At 44.6% G+C, this 20,632-nt stretch overlaps 1 protein-coding gene across 1 annotated transcript in view; it reads right to left on the bottom strand.

Annotated features, from left to right (window-relative positions):
- Positions 1 to 5,588: 5,588 nt before the first annotated feature.
- The window catches only part of SETD7 (SET domain containing 7, histone lysine methyltransferase), a 48,814-nt gene continuing 33,770 nt past the window's right edge, over positions 5,589 to 20,632 (bottom strand). Inside the window, exons 8-9 of the mRNA XM_061192584.1 lie at positions 15,958 to 16,115; positions 5,589 to 11,276 (exon numbers count right to left, since the gene is read on the bottom strand). Of these exons, the coding sequence (XP_061048567.1) occupies positions 11,096 to 11,276; positions 15,958 to 16,115 (339 nt within the window). The 3' untranslated portion in view covers positions 5,589 to 11,095. The remainder of the gene's footprint in view (positions 11,277 to 15,957; positions 16,116 to 20,632) is intronic.

Genomic DNA, 20,632 nt, shown 5'->3' with positions numbered 1-20,632 from the left:
CAAGCACTCCTCATCGCCATCGCCCCTGTGTCCCACCCACCATCCTCTTGTTCTTCCTGTTTCCACCTGCCCACCACCCCACTCCCTGCCTCATTCCAGGCTATTCTGCACCCTGTGAACAGTCAAGGTGAGCCTGTCACACAAGTAACGCAGGTCTTATCACCCTTCCCTTCAGAGCCCTCCAATTGAAGGCCTAACGGCAATTACGGTTTCAACAGCATTTTTGGAACCTTCAGGAAACTAAGTTGGATAAAGCTGGTTTGTTTTTAAAAACACACAAAAGTGGTTTATGTCATCGGTTGACTTTCCATCCACTCTGAGTTAAAAACCCAGTCCTTAAAATGGCTTTGGGGGCCCCTATAGAATTGGGTTCCTGCTTGCCCTCTGAGCACAGCACCCGGCCGGCCCCTTCTCTTCACAGCCCTGGCCTCCACCCCCCCAGACCCCCCGATTTGCACTCCCTCCCTCAGTGCAGTCCCCCGTCTAACCACCACACCCCTTGCCTTGTTCCATAGCACTTACCTGGCACTTACAGCCATTCCTGGTTCATGATCAGTGTCGCCATGAAAATGTAAGCTCCACAAGGCAGGGACTTTGTTTTCGTTCACTGCTGATTTGTTAATGGCTTAGAATAGTGACGGCTAGATGGTAAGAAATATGTGTTGATTGAATGAGCAAACCGAGAAAATGATTTTTTTTAAAACGACACTCCAGCTCAGTCATTCTTACATCAAGTATTTGGAGAATGCTTTGTATGCATCCAGAAAGACTCACTTGCTGGCCCCGAAGCCTGTCATCTAAGGCGGAGGCCAGCAAGATGTTTCACTCATTAAACAATCGAGAATACAGTGTGGCCCGTGATGTCCGTGGGTGCAGAAAAGGGGGGGGGCAGTGAGGGCAGGTCATGAAGAGTCAGGCCAGCTTCCCCTCCCCCCTCCGCACCCCACCCCCCAAAGATGGCATTCCAAAGCAGAAAGGACACAGTTAGTGAGTCTGCTCCATGGGTCAACCACTCAATCTTTTTTTTTTTTTTTTTTTTAGGTATCATTATTAATGTAAATTTACAAGTAAGGAAACTGAAACATAAAAAAGTTTTATCATACAGTTGGGAAATGGCAGAGCTGGGATTTCAATCTAAGATGATTACCAAAGCTCTCTTAAACATTACAATCTGCGGACTCCCATTCATTCAGTTTATTGAGTGCTTACTATGTGCCTAACGTTAAGGATCCATCAGTGAATGAAACAGACTAAATCCATGCCCACCTGGAGCTGACAGTCTAGAGGGAGGAGAAGGACAATGAACAAACATAATGGATGATGAAATTATATAGTAAGTTAGAAGGTGAAAGTGGTCTGGAGAAAAAGAAAGGAGGGTAAAGTGGTTTGGAGATGCTGCGGGGAGGAGGGTGCTGCCATTTAAGTGGACGGTCAAGGAAGGCATTTGAGCAAAGACTTGTAGGAGGTGAGGGAGAGAGCCATGTGGATCTGGGAGAAAGACACACACAGGTGAGAGGGGAGCTGGAGTGAGCCTGGCATTTCTAAAGACAAGAAGGCAGTGAGAGTGACTGGAGGGGAAGGAAGAAGGTCAGGGAGGGAGGAGGGCTTGCAAAAGCTCAATCTTTACAATCCCCAAGCAACCCCGTGCAGCAGGCGTCATCCGCGTTTGCTAGAGAGCAGTCTAAAGCCCGCTGTCCTTTGGACAGTGGCAGAGCTGATGCAAGCCAGTCTGACTCCAGAGCCCAGGTCCTGTCCATCACATGACCCTCGCCGGTGCCCCCACAGAGAAGCAGTGAAACCTCATCACTGAGGGAGCTGCACGAGGCGGGGGCGAGGAATGAGAAATAAGACGGATTGGAGAAGCTACGACTGGAATCAAGGCAGAGGGGGTGGAAGTTCTGGATCAGGGCAGAAGGTGATGAGAGCAAAACCGTAGGAAGTTGGTCTGGATATTGACGCCGAAAGCTCAGCTTCTCTGTACACCGGTGCCGAATCAAACCTCAGAAACAGAGTTCTGGGTGAAGCAGAAAAGGATAGCTTTATTGCTTTGCCAGGCAAAGCGGGACACAGCAGGCTGCTGCCTCAGAAAACCGTACGTCCCAACCTGGGAGGATGTGACGGGGAGTTTTATGGTGGTAGTTCAGGGGCGGGGTTGCTGACAAGATGAGGGTGTGTGCAGGGTCTCAGGTGGGCTTGATGGGCTTCTCTGGTCCCTGTAATCTTGCCTCAGGTGGTTTCACGGCTGCTCCTCCCTTGATTAGCAACTGTTCGAATCTGCCCTTTGGAACTCAGGGAAGGTCATGGAGGCTGGAGTCTTGCCTACAAGAAACGGGGGACAAAAAGGCCTCCAGGCCCGGGAGCCCCACGGGGCCCCGCTCGGTTTCAGTATCGCATGGATTGGACCGAGGAGGGATGGGGCCTGGGAGATCCGTTGATTAGCTGGCTAAGCAAATGATCAAGGGAAAGGAAGTCTTAGACTAAGGATATTAATAGTTGGTTTTACCCTGTGGAGAGCATGAAGAAGTGAAGAGCAGGAGGAGAGGAGCTCCCATAAGTGTGGTTAGGAGAGCAGCCTGGAGCCCAGCTTCCTGGCTTCATGCTTTGCCTCTGCCACTTCCTTGTGAGTTCTGTGACCGGCTTACCTAACTGCAAGTCAAGTTACTTAACATCGGTATGCCTCAGTTCTTCCCTCTCTAAAATGGGGTGATAGCAGTACCTATATCACATGGCTGTTTGTGAGATAAACGAATAACCTAAACATTTAAAACTGCCTTTAAACCTGACCTAAATGTACCTTTGTAGAACCTCTCCCACACCAGCCACTGGAGAATTCTCTGAGTTGATTTGATTAATTAGAAAATCCATTTATGTATCTGAAGAGACTATTTCCTTTCTTCTCTGAAGAAAATAAGACAAAACCTGCGATGTAGAAGAGACAGACACTGTGAGTGGTCAGCCCAACTCTCTTTTCTCCTTTCTTCCTTGCTGGGAGAATCCCAGCTTCGTTCAGGCCCTCCACCCTTCCCCACACAGCAGTAAGCTTCCCTCAGGTAATCATGGTGCCCCCATGGCCCTGCAAGGGATTGGTCTAGGTTTCCTCCATGGTAGAGACCATACAAGAGATTTTCCTTTTCACCCACTAGATGTTGCCAAATCTGGCTGTGATGTCTGCAACTTTGACACCCATGTTGTGACTGTGAGGTGAACTGGCCCCTAAGGGCAAACCGGACCTGCTAAGAATTGCAAAGCAGAAAGATAGAAAGTTGGTTAGAATTAACCAACTCCAGGGTCACTCAACACTTCTTGTTATGTGAGACAGTCAATCTTTATTGCTTCAGCTATATTGAGGCAGGTTTTTAGGCTTCTTGAAGCTGGAAGCATTCTGATACTTGCAATATCAGAATGATACTGATACTTGCAAAATCTGATACTTGCCAATAAAAATTTGGTAGCAATCTAGATGGAGCCATTCACCTTTTTCTATGTACATTATAAGAAGTGAAGCTCTAAATGCAAAACCATGGCTTTTGGTTTTCACAAAGAAACAAAACTTTAAGAGAAACACACACCAGTGTGTTGCAGGGGAGTTTGCATCATCTTTTTATATAAAAGGCAACAGCTGTTTTCTAAAATACTTTTGGGGCAAAACTTTCTAGTTGAACAACCCCAAACCAGTCAGATGCATAAAATCCTTCTGAATGATTGTTATCTAATTCTAATTCTAGAAATGAATAATTTCTGAAATAATTTTAAGTCTAGTGTGAATTAGCAGGCTAAATGGTCTGGAACATTAAAACCCAAAGGCAGATATTTAGTAAGAAGTATATGTGGGACGAGTATTGAGACTAAAACAATTTGGTTTCAATCTTCCTCACAATCCCTTATGCTACAACACTTGAGCCTACATCCATCTTAATCCACAAAAAGTTGCCTGTTCGAGAACAAACGTATGGACACCAAGAGGGGAAAGGCGGGGTAGGATGAACTGGGAGATTGGGATTGACATATATACGCTAATACGTATAAAATCGACAACTAATGAGAACCTGCTGTATGGCACACGGAACTCTACTCAGTGCTCTGTGGTGGCCTAAATGGGAAGGAAACCCAAAAAAGAGGGGACATATGTATACATATAGCTGATTCACTTCTCTGTACAGCAGAAACTAACACAACATTGTAAAGCAACTGTACTCCAGTAAAAACAAACAAAAAATGTTGCCTGATCTTTCACTTTTGAGAGTTGAGCTTCTTAGACTTGCCCCAGTTTTATTCAATTTTTAATCTCACACCCCTCTCCCACACAAGGAGGAAGAATATTAATATTGTGTGTTAGTGGGTGAAACTCTGCCTTAAAGATCCAGCGTACGGATGTGTCTTCATCCAAGTGGGGAAACTGATCTAGCCCGGTTTGGATTGAGTCATCTCACTTGCTTCAATGGAAGGAAGTGTGATAAGATCAAAGAATGGGCAACCGAGGGAGGTAAGATAAAGCAGGCGGGCTCATGGGCTGCTTCAGTTTTGACACCCAGCTTACTGGAATTCACTTCTTTGGGACCATGGGTAGATGGCCCAGCTGATAGCAAAGTACTATTTTTACCCCCTTTGTCACTGGCCTTTGTGCTTTGGGAATGTTGTAGGGGAGAGTTTGGGAACATTGACAATGATTGGGCAGAAATAAGGGGTTTCTGGCTTCCTTGGCTCAAAGCTGTCCTGAGATCACCAAGATCTACCACAACATCTAACAACGTTCCTGTATCTTCAACCACAAGTTGGAGTTTCCCATTCTTCAGATATTTTCCCTGATCTTCTGATGTACGGTCAATATCCTTAACATTTATGGAGTCCATCAGATACGTTTGGCTGATGTTGCTAATTTTTCTGGATTCATGGATGTATGAGGTGCCATGCCAAATACACAGCAGGGTCCTCACCTTTCCATACCCCTCCCTCAGGTCTTACTATGATGCTTTGAAAATGGTAAAAGGTTAATACAGTAAGTCCCCCACATACGAACGTTCAAGTTGCGAACTTTCAAAGATGCGAACGTGCGTTTCATCAGCGTCAGGCATGAGTGAAATTGCAGCTTGCCTTGCATCTCCTATTGCTGACGATCCTTCAGCTCTACCATCTCCCACCTCCTCTCCCTTCTCCAGTCCATAACTCTTCTTGTCTGTTCACTCGATGCCAGCCCCTGTATGCCAGCTGTTGTACTGTACTACTGTACTTTTCAAGGTACTGTACTGTAAGATTAAAAATGTTTTCTTTGTTGTTTGCGTTTGTTTTTTATGTATTATTTGTGTGAAAGTATTATAAACCTATTACAGTACAGTACTATGTAGCCGATGGTGTTAGCTGGGTACCTAGGCTAACTTTGTTGGACTTACGAACAAAGTGGACTTACGAACGCACTCTCAGAATGGAACTCGTTCGTATGTAGGGGACTTACTGTAACATTTTTAAACAACTTCAGATGTAAAGTTTGCTTAGTAATTTAAATATACAGGAAGACATGGCAGAGAAATACATTACTGCCTTCCTGCCCCAGGCAACCAAAGGAAGACAACGACAGGCGATTGTATATTTTGTTTAATACTTGCATTGTTTCTATAGCGCAATTATAGCAATCTTTAAATTTACTTTTCATTACAAATATTTGTCAAGTTTTGTTTCAGAAACATTTTTCCTACTCTCTTGCACATGCACCCAGACACACTACAAAAAACTCATTCATAACACAGTAAGGGCAAACATTATTCATGTAAACATCTTTCATTAATTTCCCATAATTTAAAAAAATCATAGAATTATAGATATTGAATAAGGCTCATAGATTTAGTTCAAATTCCACAAAAGACCAATCAAAGATGCTCGTTAACTGTGATGAGGTTAACTTTTGGTTGCAATAAATGCCGAAAGCATTCCCCTGGCTTCCAATCCTTAAACATACCTCACAACCTAATCAATGCATTTCAGGATAAAAAGAGAACACAGAAAACCCAGGAGGAAAAACTTTTGAAGTAGGGAGCTCAGAACCATGAACCCAACTTTCCTCTGTGATAAGCAGACATCACGTAGTCCCTGTAGTTTCCCAGTACATGACTTGAGATGAATGACAGTCATCCAAAATGTAACCAAGTTGTATGTTAAGATACATTGGTGTGTGTGTACATATTGCTAGTATACACAGTGAAAATTTGTCATCATATTTATCATTTCATTATATCCAGGACTAAAGCGGAAAAAAAAAAAAACCACTCAAGTTGAATATCATTATAAAGGAGTGTTCTAGTAAGAGTCAGGGGAGTTGGGAGGTATGTCCTATGGGGAGGTGATTGGTCTTGATGTTAAAACGACTTCTAACAACGGTGTGTAAAGTCACAGACAGAGGAAGCAAGGATCTGCGTTATCCGAGGATGTCTCTCTCTGGTTGGAAGTTTGGTGCTTGGGTGCATAGTTTCCCAGAGCTGAGACAGGAAGTGTACTGTGCTGAGAAATGGGCCCCTTGCCAGCAGGACCCTCCTCCGTCCTCTCTCGAGGTGGAGGCCCAGAGGCAGGGACTGCTGGCAAAACCGTGAGGTCCCACCCGGGGGTCTGAACCCCAGCTCCACTGACGGCAGCCTCCCTGACGTGTGTGACTAGGCAGCAAGGGAAGCGGTGGATGGCGGCCAGAAAACCCGGTCCCGAGGTTCCCATGGCCACGTCTGGCTTCCGATTCTGCTGCCCTGCAAAGAAATTGTGCTCCGGATAACTGCACCGGTGTCTCTAATGCCTCTGAGTCACTCACGGGCCCCCAAAGGCCCGGAGTGATGTCACTAAGGGTGGACATACCTCCACGAGCACCTAACTTCCACCAGGAAGCGGTTGAGGCACTGGGGAAGCCTACGAGCTCTCTCCACATCAGGTGCAACAACGCGGGGAAGTTGCCATGAGTCAGAGTTTTTTGTAGGCTTTTTGATTTTGTAAAAATCAAAACTGATCTGCATTATATCTCAATAGACTCAGAGAATTCTCACCAAAATTTTTTGCAGTTTGTTTAAATAGCACTGGAATAATTCAACTTCACTTAAATATATTCATTCTACCATGAAAATAGTTCATACAAACATCTATTTACATACAAACACGTTAAAATTTGTGAAAAGGGTTTCCATCCCTGTGGTTGTATGGCTTGAAATAGTTTTCATTGCTTTGAGTATGTCTGCACCCATTTGGCAAAATAAAACGATTACAATTTAGTATTTTAAAAATCAAAATGGATACTGAGGCTCCAAATTCCTGAAGGGAAAGATCAAAGACAAAAAAAAAAAAAACAGTCTATCAAGGTACCTCAAGTAGATGTAAATTCAATATATTTTGTGAACCTTTGATCTGCGGCAAATAAACATTACGACTATCAGTCTTGCAACATGGTTTTGCTTGTTTTTCTAAAACGAAAGATGTCTGGATTCTAAATCACTACTCTTAAGACAGAAACTTGAGGCAACTGCTTTAAAACAAAGCACAACAGAAAACAATACCTTCCTGGAAGATCTTAAATGCATTTTGCAGGGAGTGATTTAAAATTTCATATAGTAAAGGAAATTTACTAAAGTGCCACATACGACTCACTGAGAAGACAACCCTTGAACTCACTGTTCACAGTTACTGCAATTTTACCGTTACAATTAAATGTTGTCAATGGTTACACTTGGCCTTCGCTTTGGCCTTTTCAGGTTGTTGGTGATAAGGAAATTGTTTTTCAAGTGTGAAGAACCCCCAGAAAGCAAATAAGTTTAAGGACAGCCCCAGACAGGTTCAAAGGGGTCTTGAACAACAAATTTCCTTCTCAGTTTCTCAGGCAGACCAGGGATGAAGCAGGTTAAAATAAGAATAGGTACTGCAAAACTCAAGTCTTCCTTGCCTGTAGCTTTTAAATCTCATCATTCCTTTGTGTCAGAAATTCAGTCCTTACGGTTGTTTTTTGTGAGTCCATTCAAATGCCCATTTGGGGACATACTCCTACAGATTAGTTCCTATTCCTAACTCTAACACAAGATAATATTTTGTCATAGAAAAGCTGCTAAGGAAAGATCTAGTCATGCAGGAGTTGGACTGAGACGGCTCTGAGTGAATCTGATGGGGACCATGGCATCAGGCACCCTCCTCGGCACTGGCCCTTCTGGAGGAGAGCAGAAAGTTACTCCTTTATCCCCACCACCTGGACTCTTCCACATTTCTGTTACGATGCTGATGAAACTACCTGCTTCCTGACATATTTCCTTCCACAGCGGACGTCAGGATTCAGTAGAAAAATACATCCCAAGGCTTCCCCCTCAGCTTTGGCTCAAACAGGGAACAAACCCTATTCCCTCACCAGTTAATTCCTCACGGGACCCCAACCCCCTTGACTGTTTTATCTACCTACAGAACACAGTGAATCTCAAGGCCCCCTCTGACCCCACCCTGTGACAAAGCCTTACATTTGGCGGGGGGGGGGGGGGCGGGGGGGGTGTCAGGGGGACGACAGGAGTAGTAGAAGCTGACGTGGACACAGAGTGATGGAGAGAGGTACTTGCAGAGGGAAAGACAGACAGACAGGGTCCAATGGGCCAGAGAGACTGGCAGCAGAGGAGGGAGAGAGGGAGCGGCCGGAGGGGTCAGCTGGCACGTTATGTACAAACACCAGCCATTCTCACAGACAACAGAGAGAGAGGGGGGGGAAAGGGTAGGGCAGGAGAAAGAAGAGCCAGAGAACAAGGGAGACAGGAGAGAGGACGTGGAGAGGCTCAGCTTGGATGTACCACTTCCTCTGATTTGTCTGAACGTCACAGACAGACACACTGCCGGGCTCGAAACTCAGAGAGTTTTATTCACTATCTTACTTGAAAAATAGATTCGCTGGTTAGTCACTATTTCCAACTCTTCAGCCACTTTTGTCAAAAGAAAAGAAAAAGTCCATTTGAATGGGGTAGCCCATTGGGACAGACATTACACCCCATGGCAGTCGGCAGCCTGAAGTCCTTGCTTTGGAGTCCTGCGCCATCCTCCCCCCCCACCGACCGCACTCCCTGATCTGGCTCCACAACCCAACTCACTGGGGTTGATTAAAGCCATCTTTCTCCTGAAGACAGTCACTTACTTTGGGACGCGTTTGAATGAAAGCACCTATCAGAATACAAGTCCCAAGACTCTGCGCATCTGCCAGTTTATGGAACGGTCTCTTTCTACAGAATAGAAGCGATCCTATCCTGGTGCCTTTTAATCTAAAAACTCTATTCAGTTCACTTCGTGGAAGATCTTCCTGGCAGCCTCAGAACTTCTCACGAGTGAACCGGCAGCTGAGCTCCCTGAAACCATGGCCACCTAGCTGCACTGCTGGGGACAGGGGAACTCTGGGAAGCCTGCACTTACCAAGGGAAAGGGCCACTTCTGTCACTGTCTTGAAGGCTGAATCCTGTGCCCAGGAGCTGCCAGAACTGAAAGTTGTGAGCAGCCCTGGATGAAGCACTTCTGTTAAATTCTTCCTGAGAGCAATGTGTAACTGACATGAAATAGCAAACTTCCTCCTGCCTGTTTCTTTTCTCTTTTCCTGCTCCCAGCAAGCCTTCCCTACTAGCCAGAGCTACAGTGTGGAAGGCTTCAGCTTTCAAGACCAAACTGACTCGGTGACAGGTGCCCCAGCTGACAGTTGCAACTTGTAGCAACTGCTGCTTTTCAGACCTCCCAGCTCCTCAGCTGGGCATCTGAAGAGGACACAGCTATGGCATGTGGTGAGGGCACTTACAAAAACCCCAAACTCCCAGAATTCCCCCAGAGTAATCCCAGTCAGGTTACATACCTAATTAGCTAAACTAAAAAACAGGGGTTTTTCTCCTTATTTCTGCAGTTGTGATTACACATGGCTAGCAAAAATGGCTGAAATGCTATTGATACCGTTGCTTCTAAACTATACAGGTGTTAGTCTTAATTCACAAGGCTGTGAAGCAGGTAAGTGCTTTGAAATTACAATGATGAAGAGTTTTAGCATTAAGGTTTGATTTGTACCTAGTGATCAGTACGTCTCTCTTAACAGTAGCAATTTAAAAAAAAAACAACGAAAAAAAACCTTTTGAATTCTGTGTTATAATTCAAGTTTGCTATTTGACTTTTGAATTCAATGCACTGTGCCACAAGCCAGACTGCTCTGTTATGTACATTTAATGTGTACCCAAGGAGAAAAAAAATTACTAGCACTATTGAAGATATTGCAAAATTGCCACGTCTACTGCTTAGAAATACTAATTTCCCCCTCTTCTTTCTTAAAGTATATGTTACAACTCTTCCATAACTTAATGCAAACAAAGTAAATTCATTTCTTCTCACATCTTAAAGCAAAGATATCTTTGTTTACATGCGAGAATAATAATTCTATAATAATAGCCCGGCCCTAGGAGCCAGGTCTTTATATTAGGACATAGTAATGAAACAGTGATATAGAGAGAGCCAGAGAGACCTACACACTGGCACTGAAACGAAATCCATTTGGAAGTTTTCTCTTGTGAAAGATACCTAAGATAGAGAAGAGGACTAAGGGGTGAAGTGACTCAAAAAGTGGGGTTCTGTTCGCTAGGGGAAAAACAAAGCCATTCTATTGCAAGAACAGATCAAAGGTTAAAAGGCAAATGATACTACGTTTAGAGAATAAAAATGTAGTAATTCTCTGTCCTCCATATGGCGCATATGCAAGTGTGATAACGCAATTTGCACTGGCCATAGAAATAAACCTCATGGAAAAGCCACTGACTAAAAATGACTGAAAAACCCCCTTTTTTCAGTCTAATCGTTTGGCATCTCTGAACGTGGTACAGATTTAGTCTTGAACCACCCAAGAACATCACGCTGTCTTCTGTCAAGTGCTCAACAGTACCTCTCAGGGGGGCGTTGCTGCTAGCTAATTTTAAACCCGGTATGAGTAATACAGTCAGACCTAGTTAGTATTCGAGAAAGTTGTAGCGAACGCAGAGAGGATGTGATGTCACAGCATGAGCAGTCCCTGGTTGTCCCGTTGTCGGATAAACGTAGTGCATAGATCCAAGTTTCTATTCCAGGTCTCTGAAGCCCGGAGCCAGGCCTTTCACTTCTGCTGGGTGGCCTGGAAGGCCTTCAACTCCACCTGGTACCATTCGGGGGCTTCAGGCCCACTCTTCCCCGGGGGGCTGTGGTCATAGCCATAGGCAACAGTGAGTTCCTCGTCGGCCTCCACGGCTCGGAGCGTGCGAATGCATTTGATGGGTCCAAAACGGGGGTGGACAAACCTAGACATCAAGATGCACATGGTCATTCCCGGGCCGGACCGGGAGGTCAGATGCAAAGGCTAGAAGGGCTGAGGCAGGAATCACCCGTGTGCTTGCTGCGCCCTGGACACCACCGGCAGGTCCTCAGTATGCGGGCCACAGAGGAGCCGGCATCAGCGTCCCCTGGGAGGCTGGTGCTCACGGGGATACTCCGGGCTTCCCCACCCAGACCTGGTGGTGGGATCTGCATTCTAACACCCCGCCCCCCTCCCCCTCCCCGGTGATCCCTATGTACATTAAGGTTTAAAAAGCACGGCCCTATCTTCCCTTCTGAGCCTATTTGCCACTCTGTATTTGTAAATCAACAATCAGGATCTTCAACAAAAATCTGTCTTTAATGAGAAATCAGATCCAATGCGGCCTGTCAGCATTTCAGCTCCTCTGGCCTGTCGCATCACATTACCTGCCTGTACCTCGGGGAAAGGCTTTGCCAGGGCGCTTCTGGAGTTGTAAGAAAGAGCCCTGTGGATTTGCAAAAGCAAAAAAACTCTGTTTTCCATCCTGTACCTATAGAGGAAGAGTTATTTTCTAGCATAAAAGTAAATGAAGATCTTTTTTCCCAAGAGGGAAGCCCAGACTGCTCTGCCATCCTGCTTCTTTCAGATTTCCCTCTGATGCCCCCTGTGATGGGAGAGGCCGGGCTAAAGCTAGGATTATGCTCCTCTGCCAGAGGCTCCCAGCCTGGCCCACCTGCACGGCTCCCTGCAGGGGAACGGGAGCTAAATAAGTATTAAGAGACTCATCTCCTCTAACAGCTGCTGAAACCCAACACAGATACCTGGAAGGCAGGCCAGAAAGAAAGTAACTTTGTTTTCCTATGCATCTGGTCAAATCCATTCATTTATAGTTACATTTTGAACAAAGGGCTTTGAAACACCAAAGGCGGAGGTTCCAGGCCCGAAGTCAGAGGTACACGGGGCAGGATGGCAAGCGCTTGGTGGGAGACGAGCGTGTCTGCAGTGTATGGACATATTGTGTGGGGAGTGAAAAGGAACCACCACACCCTCACTCCAAGGGGGCCTCTATGCCCACCCCCTTTGGCTGTCCTGTTTCTTGGAAAGCACACTTGATTTGGGCCCGAAGACTTTGGTGTGAATCCTGATGCCACACATTATTACTGCCTCCTTCTGGAAAGCTCACCTCTGTGTCTCTGAATCTCACTTTCCTCACGTGCCAAATCATGATAACACCAGTAATCCTTATCCTCCAAGAGTCACTGTGGTGACAAAATAGGGTCACATAAATAAAGCACCACACGCAGTGCCTGGCACAGCTGAAGACTCATATCAGTTGTGACACGTGTAAGCAAGCACGTGGGTGTATGAGAGCACGCACGTGCACAGAAGTCTCAGACCGTGCTCCAGCACAGAGGGCATCCCTGCATCAGGGATTTGGGAATTCCTTATTAAAATCACAACTCCTTGTCTCTAAATTAAAATATTTCATTAAAAAATAATACTCCTTACAATGGAATATTACTCGGCCATAAAAAAGAATGAAAGAATGCCATTTGCAGCCACATGGATGGACCTAGAGATTGTCATACTAAGAGAAGTCAGTCAGACAAAGACAAATATCATATGATATCACTTACATGTGGAATCTTAAAAAAATGATACAAATGAATTTATTTACAAAACAGAAACAGACTGGCAGACATAGAAAACAAACTTATGGTTACCAAAGGGGAAAGGCGGGGAGAGGGGGAGGGATAAATTAGGAGTATGGGATTAACAGATACACAATACTATATATAAAATAGATAAACAACAAGGACCTACTGCATAGCACAGGGAACTATATTCAATATCTTGTAATAACCTATAATGGAAAAGCATCTGAAAATGAATATATGTATATCCAAATCACTTTGCTGCACACCTGAAACTAACACAGTATTGTAAATCAGTGATACTTCAATAAAAAAAATACTCCTGAAATGGAGCTCTAGTTAGCCTTCTGGTACACTGAAAAAAATCGCACAAGAAGCCTAAGATTTCTCTTATCGTCGTCCTCTTGTATTTTCATTTTCTTGCTCATTATCGTTATTCTCAGGGAGTAGAAAATGGACAGACTGAAAAGACAGAACTCAATCTCAGGTGCTGAGTCTTCAAAGCAGCCCTAAGGCACAATGGTTAAGAGCACTTCTCCACTTTGACAAGAGCCCTGCGTTTCTTGTCGCTGATCTCGGATCAGCAGTAATACCAGGGGCCCCACGAAGTTACTGGGAGGATTGAATGACAATGTGCACAGAAGGCTTTAGCACAGCACTGACCTAGAGGGAGTGCTCAGGAAACACTGGCTGCACGATTAGCCCTCAGACCAAACCTCTGGGCCACACTCTTCGGTCCCTTGTCGACAAGTAACCTATATTTACAACGAGAAAAGTAGTTCCTGCCTATCTGTCCATTTGGCATGCCGTACCAGACTACAGTTAAAACAGCTTATAGAAGTGCTGTTCTGTTTAAGTTACAGTGTGCATAACAGTACCAATGATTTTAGAGACAAATGAATGCCATGGATTGGTATCTGAATGTTCTATTTGATGATTATTCAGCTAGTCTCCCCATGACCCCAAATAACTAATCGTTCACATTGGGCTTGGAAAAAAAAAAAACTCTGAGGAGGGACTTGATTTTGCACAAATGGTTCCTTCTCTTGTCTCCTGTGCTCTCTCCTTTTTGATGAGAAAAATCATGTTCTTGCCATGAAATCACAGGACTCATTTGTTTTAAGGGGCAGCCTAAGTAGCATTTGTTATCCTTAGTTACCACTGCTTTAAAGGTTGTTGTTCAGCTGTGTGCAGCCTGCAACGATGCTTTGGCCTAATTCACACTGGCCATGAAAGCCTTGGAGTTAATAACAGTGTCAGTTTCATTTCACATGACACATGGCCTTTGCCATTTCTACCCGCCCTTTAAACAGACGTTGTAGCTTCAGTACTTGGTACTGGCTGCCAAGGAGAGCAAGTCAGTGCCAGAACAATTTTAAAGCCATCTCAGGGATGCAAGAAGGGACATTCAAATCCTGGCAATTTTCCTACAGATTAAATGCACATGATCGGATCCTGCTTATGTTAACAAGCTAGAGGACTAAGTGACAGCAAACTACAGCTGAGCAGAAAAGGCTGCACACAGCTGCCTAACTCCTAGACTCCTAGCCTGTCCTCAGGCTGAGTTAAGAACAGCAACAACATGGAATCTCAGCTGTATCCTTTAAGGCAGAGTCGGAGATGCTTGCCTTTTGGAAGAGAGGGTTCAGGGGGCACATGAAAACTACTCAGATATTTGTAGGACTACTATGTGGAAGAGAGATTGACACTGTACACAAGAAAAAAAAGGGAGGTAATTAGGGCCAAGGGCTGGATATTACAGGGAAACCCATCTGGGCTCAACAGAAGGAAATTTCTAATCATCAGAGCCCAACAGCTAATTCCATGACATGTATTTGTTTGTCCAGACAGCCGCCTGTGTGGAAAATGGTAAGGTTCTCATCAATGGAGGTTTCCAAGAGGTTCAATGCACCGTTGGAAGGGGAGGTAGGATTATTTGATTTTTTTTTAATAATGGTTTTGTTGAGATATAATTCATGTCTCATAAAATTCATCCATTTAAAGTGTACAATTCAGTGGTTTTCAGTTGTGCAACCATCGCCACTAATTTTGGAAGCTATCATCAGCCTCAAAAGGAACCTCCATGCTCATTCGCCATCAACTTCGACTCTGTCCACCCCTGCCCCCAGCTCTAGGCAACCACTGATCTGCATTCTGTCTCTGCGGCTATAGTGGACTGTTCATATACATGGAAATCATACACTACATGCTCTTGTGACTGGCTTCTTTTTTAATATTTACTTATTTATTTTGGCTACACTGGGTCTTCGTTGCAGCAGGCGGGATCTTCGTGGCGGCATGTGGGATCTTCGTGGCGGCATGTGGGATCTTTAGTTGCGGCATGTGGGATCTTTAGTTGTGGCATGTGGGATCTTTAGTTGCGGCATGCAGGCTCTTAGTTGCAGCATGCATGCGGGATCTAGTTCCCCCACCAGGGATTGAACCCAGGCCCCCTGCATTGGGAGCGTGGAGTCTTACCCACTGGACCACCAGGGAAGTCCCCATGACTGGCTTCTTGCACTTAGCATGTCTTCAAGGCTCATCCATGTTGTAGCATGTGTTCAGTATTTCATTCCTCTTGATTGTTAAATGATAGGGACTCTGATTTTACACGTTTTTTTCCAATACTGAGAGCTCATGCCCTAGGCTTAGGATCTTCTGGTTCTCCTTCCTTTCACATCATAAAAGGATTCCCTAATCTCCACTGTGCAGAGTCATTTCAGTTTGTACTATTACTTCAAATGACACTACCCTTAATTTTCCAGAATGAGACAACTAAAGGACAAAAAAGCCACAATAAAACAGCAACCACTAAGTACAGCATTTCCACAGCATTTCTACTCTTTGGAGCACTTTTCCATTTCTGAGTTTCAAGTTATAACCATGAGGCCCCTGGCCAGAGGACCCTCGAATATTCTGAGGAAGCCACCTTCCTCGAGGCAGGATGACACCTTTGAGGTGCCCTCCTCATTCTCGGGGCCCCGAGGCACAGACCTGCCCCAGCCACTAGCCGCGTGGTATCCTACTCACATGTCGTAGATGCAGTTCGGAGTGAAGGAGTGATTTGCCTTGTGTCCCAAGGAGGCACAGTACTTGGATACACGGTTGTAGGGCTCAGGCACATCAATGACCGTTTCTTCATCTAGGGAGAGGGTGTTCCCGTTAAGAGCCCAGTCCCTGCTGTCAACCTGCAGAAAACAAGAAAGCGAACATTATAAAGGCCCTTCCTCCCAGGAGCTCAGAGGACACCAGCGATATTAACTCATTTATCCTTAAACTTCACAGTTTGAGTGCCACACACAGGGAAAGAGCCTAAGGCATCCTTTGCACCGCGATGGTGCAAACCCCGCACACTGATGGTGCAAAAGGCGTATGTGGGCAGCGCCGGGCAGCTCAACTTAGCATTTATTGATTTTCCCCTATCTTATATGAAAAAAAGGATTTAAAGTCCCTTTACAAAAACACAAAAAAATAACCAGATGTCTTTTTTTTTTTTTTAACATCTTTATTGGAGTATAATTGCTTTACAATGGTGTGTTAGTTTCTGCTTTATAACAAAGTGAATCAGCTATACATATGCATATATCCCCATATCTCCTCCCTCTTGCACCTCCCTCCCACCCTCCCTATCCCACCCCTCTAGGTGGTCACAAAGCACCAAGCTGATCTCCCTGTGCTATGCAGCTGCTTCCCACTAGCTATCTATTTTACATTTAGTAGTGTATATATGTCAATGCCACTCTCTCACTTCATCCCGGCTTCCCCTTCCCCTTCCCCGTGTCCTCAAGTCCATTCTCTACGTCTGCATCTTTACTCCTGTCCTGCCCCTAGGTTCTTCAGAACCTTTTTTTTTTTTTTAGATTCCATATATATGTGTTAGCATACGGTATTTGTTTTTCTATTTCTGACTTACTTCACTCTGTATGACAGACTCTAGGTCCATCCACCTCACTGCAAATAACTCAATTTCGTTTCTTTTTATGGCTGAGTAATATCCCATTGTATATATGTGCCACATCTTCTTTATCCATTCATCTGTCGATGGACACTTAGGTTGCCTCCATGTCCTAGCTATTGTAAATAGAGTTCCAATGAACGTTGTGGTACATAACTTTTTTTGAATTATGTTTTTCTCAGGGTATATGCCCAGTAGTGGGATTGCTGGGTCGTACGGTAGTTCTATTTTTAGTTTTTTAAGGAACCTCTATCTGTTCTCCATAGTGGCTTTATCAATTTACATCCGCACCAAGAGTGCAAGAGGGTTCCCTTTTCTCCACACCCTCTCCAGCATTTATTGTTTGTAGATTTTTTGATGATGGCCATTCTGACCAGTGTGAAGTGATACCTCATTGTAGTTTTGATTTGCATTTCTCTAATGATTAGTGATGTTGAGCATCCTTTCATGTGTTTGTTGGTGATCTGTATATCTTCTTTGGAGAAATGTCTATTTAGGTCTTCTGCCCATTTTTGGATTGGGTTGTTTGTGTTTTTTTTGTTTGTTTTTTTTTTTAATAAATTTACTTATTTATTCATTTATTTATTTTTGGCTGTGCTGGGTCTTCGTTGCTGTGCGCGGGCTTTCTCTAGTTGCGGTGTGAGTGGGGGCTGCTCCTCATTGCGGTGTGCGGGCTTCTCATTGCGGTGGCTTCTCTTGTTGCAGAGCACGGGCTCTAGGTGCGGAGGCTTCAGTAGTTGTGGCGCATGGGCTTAGTTGCTCCGCGGCATGTGGGATCCTCCCAGACCAGGGCTCGAACCCGTGTCCCCTGCATTGGCAGGCGGATTCTTAACCACTGCGCCACCAGGTAAGTCCCGGGTTGTTTGTTTTTTTGATATTGAGTTGCATTAGCTGCTTGTAAACTTTGGAGATTAATCCTTTGTCAGTTGCTTCATTTGCAAATATTTTCTCCCATTCTGAGGGTTGTCTTTTCGTCTTGTTTATGGTTTCCTTTGCTGTGCAAAAGCTTTTAAGTTTCATTAGGTCCCATTTGTTTATTTGTGTTTTTATTTCCATTTCTCTAGGAGCTGGGTCAAAAAGGATCTTGCTGTGATTGATGTCATAAGGTGTTCTGCCTATGTTTTCTTCTAAGAGTTTGATAGTGTCGGGCCTTACATTTATAACCAGATGTCTTGAATTAAAAGCAGGTGAGTGTTATGTCAACGAGTCAAAGACGGCCTCTGTGTATGGGCCCCTAGGTTGTTTATTTCTTCACTGCTGGCTGAGACCTGTTACCTTAAAAGCCCATCACCACCAACCTTAAATTTTTACATACCCCACTGTTTTTTTAAATAGCCCAAACAGAGCAGAGTTTTAGCCATTCAGAGTTTGCTTCATCCACAAAACCTCACCCCACGTCTGCTAGGAGCAAGTAGATAAACCCAGGACCATAAAGACACCAGACTGTCGCCGTCCTTTGGAGTTCTTTGGCCCAGAGACCCCTCCCAGGCTACACATCACCTAGACATGTCAACCCCCTCTCCAGTCCCTCTGTTTCCCAGGAGTTCCCTTGCCCTGCTCCCCTCTGGACCTTGGCCCCTGCGCCATAAGCCTCTGAACGGCCCCATGCTGGGAGGACACCCCCCCCCCTCATGCAGCCCCACCCAATCACCACCCAATATCTATAAAGCTTGTGTGCTGCTGGTCTTTTTCTTTAATCAGCCCTCAAATCCCTTGAACCTCTACAGAGAGAAAGATGAAGCCAAAGAAAAATGAAAGTAAGAACATCAAACGGAACCAGAAACCTAAGGAATGCAAAACTGAGCGCCAGGGAAGTCCTACACCTTTGCTGCAGGTGGGCAATCGGTGTGACCAGCAGAGTCACGGACCACCAGTGCGCTTTCTCACCCACAGCAGGACTCACTATCCGCTGTGCAAGCAGCAGGCATCCGTTCTCCCAACCAGTCCTGACCAACATGCCCCAGCATCTGTGCATGCCAGCAAGGACAGCGTTTCGGAACCAAAAAGGATCACACTTTCATTCAAAAACTGTTGACACTCAGAGGTATACCATCTCTCCCGTCTGTAAGCTACAATTATGCTTTTATTTGTATCTGATATTCATTCAACAGATATTGACTGAGCACCTACCATATGCTAGGCACTGTTCTAGGTGCAGGGGATACAGCAGTGATGAAAGTGAAAAAATCTTCATGGATCTTAATAGTCCAGACCTGTTATGTGATTTGATATATGACACTCAGTACCATCTTCCTTATGTTGCCACTAGTTGTGTATTTTTCTCATCTAAACTTCATGAAGGCAAGGAGGCACTCTCATTCATTTATATAGTGAGTTTCAGCACAGAGACAGATTCTGCTGTTAGAAACCTTGCTTGAATTCTGCCAGTTACTATATTTGTGACCTTAGGCAAATTGCTTAACCTCTCTTGGCTTCAGTTTCCTTAGATGTAAAACGTTTGAATAAATTATGTATCAATATCCCGAGCCACCATCCCTAGACTGAATTTCTTGGACTTTCTGGATTGACCATCACAAGGGGACACTGCGACGCAGATCACAGCTCGGTTTGTGCACTGACATCTTTGTCTGGGCGGCTGCTTTGAATGTACAGTGACTTGATTATTTCTCGGCCTTTCGCTTTTTATCATTTCATAGGAACAAATGAAAAATGAAGACGTGAAGGTGGGATGTGAGTGATCGGCTTAAGTCCCACCCAACTTCACACAAGTGAGACCAGGATGGACAGAGTCCTAGCCGTGCTCAAAGCATCAAGCTTTCGCCCTTAAGCAGACACTTAAGGAAGCTAGTTGTGAAGTGAAGAAACAAAAACAAAAAAAATATATGAAATCTGAGAAGTGTATCAAAGATTGTGTCTTAAAGGCAAGAGGTGATTCAACTCTTGAACTTTTAATTTTTAATTTTTTTTGGCAATAGAACCCTTCCAGGTAAGATGTAGGCTATTGTATGGCTTTTGCACAAACAGAAGTAGGGGCCCTTCCTGTAAAGCACCCCACCCAAGGTCATATATTAATTATTGACAGAGTCCGGCTGGATCTCAATTTTTCAGATACTGGGTGTAGTCCAATACAAAGCAATTACTGTCTCCCTGATGGCACCAGCCCACTTTCTATAACATAACAGTGGAATGTAAAAAAAAAAAAAAAAAATCATACTAAGGCTCAAAATAAAGAGGAAAATTGGGACTTCCCTGGTGGTCCAGTGGTTAAGACTCCGCATTTCCACTGCAGGGGGCGCAGGTTCAATCCCTGGTCGGGGAACTAAGATCCCACATGCCGTGCAGTGTGGCCAAATAAATAAATAAAAATAAATTAAAAAAAAAAGATGAATAGACTTGATTTCACAACAATTAAAAAAAACAAAGAGGAAAATATCTGCTATAGACTGAATGTTAATGTCCCCCCTCCAAACATATGTTGAAATCTCATCCTCAATGTCAGGGTATCCGGAGGTGGGGTCTTTGGGAGGTGTTTAGGTCATGACAGCAGGCAGAGCCCTCATGAATGGGATTACTGTCTTATAAAAGAGGCCCCAGAGAGCTCCCTCATCCCTCCTGCCATATGAAGTTACAGCAAAAAGAGGGACATCTATGAACCAGGAAGCAGGCTCTCACCAGACACTGAATCTGTTGGCACCTTGATCTTGGACTTCCCAGACTCCAGAACTGTGAGAAATCAATTTCTGTTGTTCATAAGCTACATAATCTATGGTGTCTTTGCTAAAGCAGTCT

This window comes from Eubalaena glacialis, chromosome 5 (genome assembly GCF_028564815.1).
Source record: "Eubalaena glacialis isolate mEubGla1 chromosome 5, mEubGla1.1.hap2.+ XY, whole genome shotgun sequence".
Classification (NCBI taxonomy): Eukaryota; Metazoa; Chordata; class Mammalia; order Artiodactyla; family Balaenidae; genus Eubalaena; species Eubalaena glacialis.
Note: the sequence above shows the minus strand (reverse complement) of the source record. Positions and strands in the feature narration are given on the sequence as shown.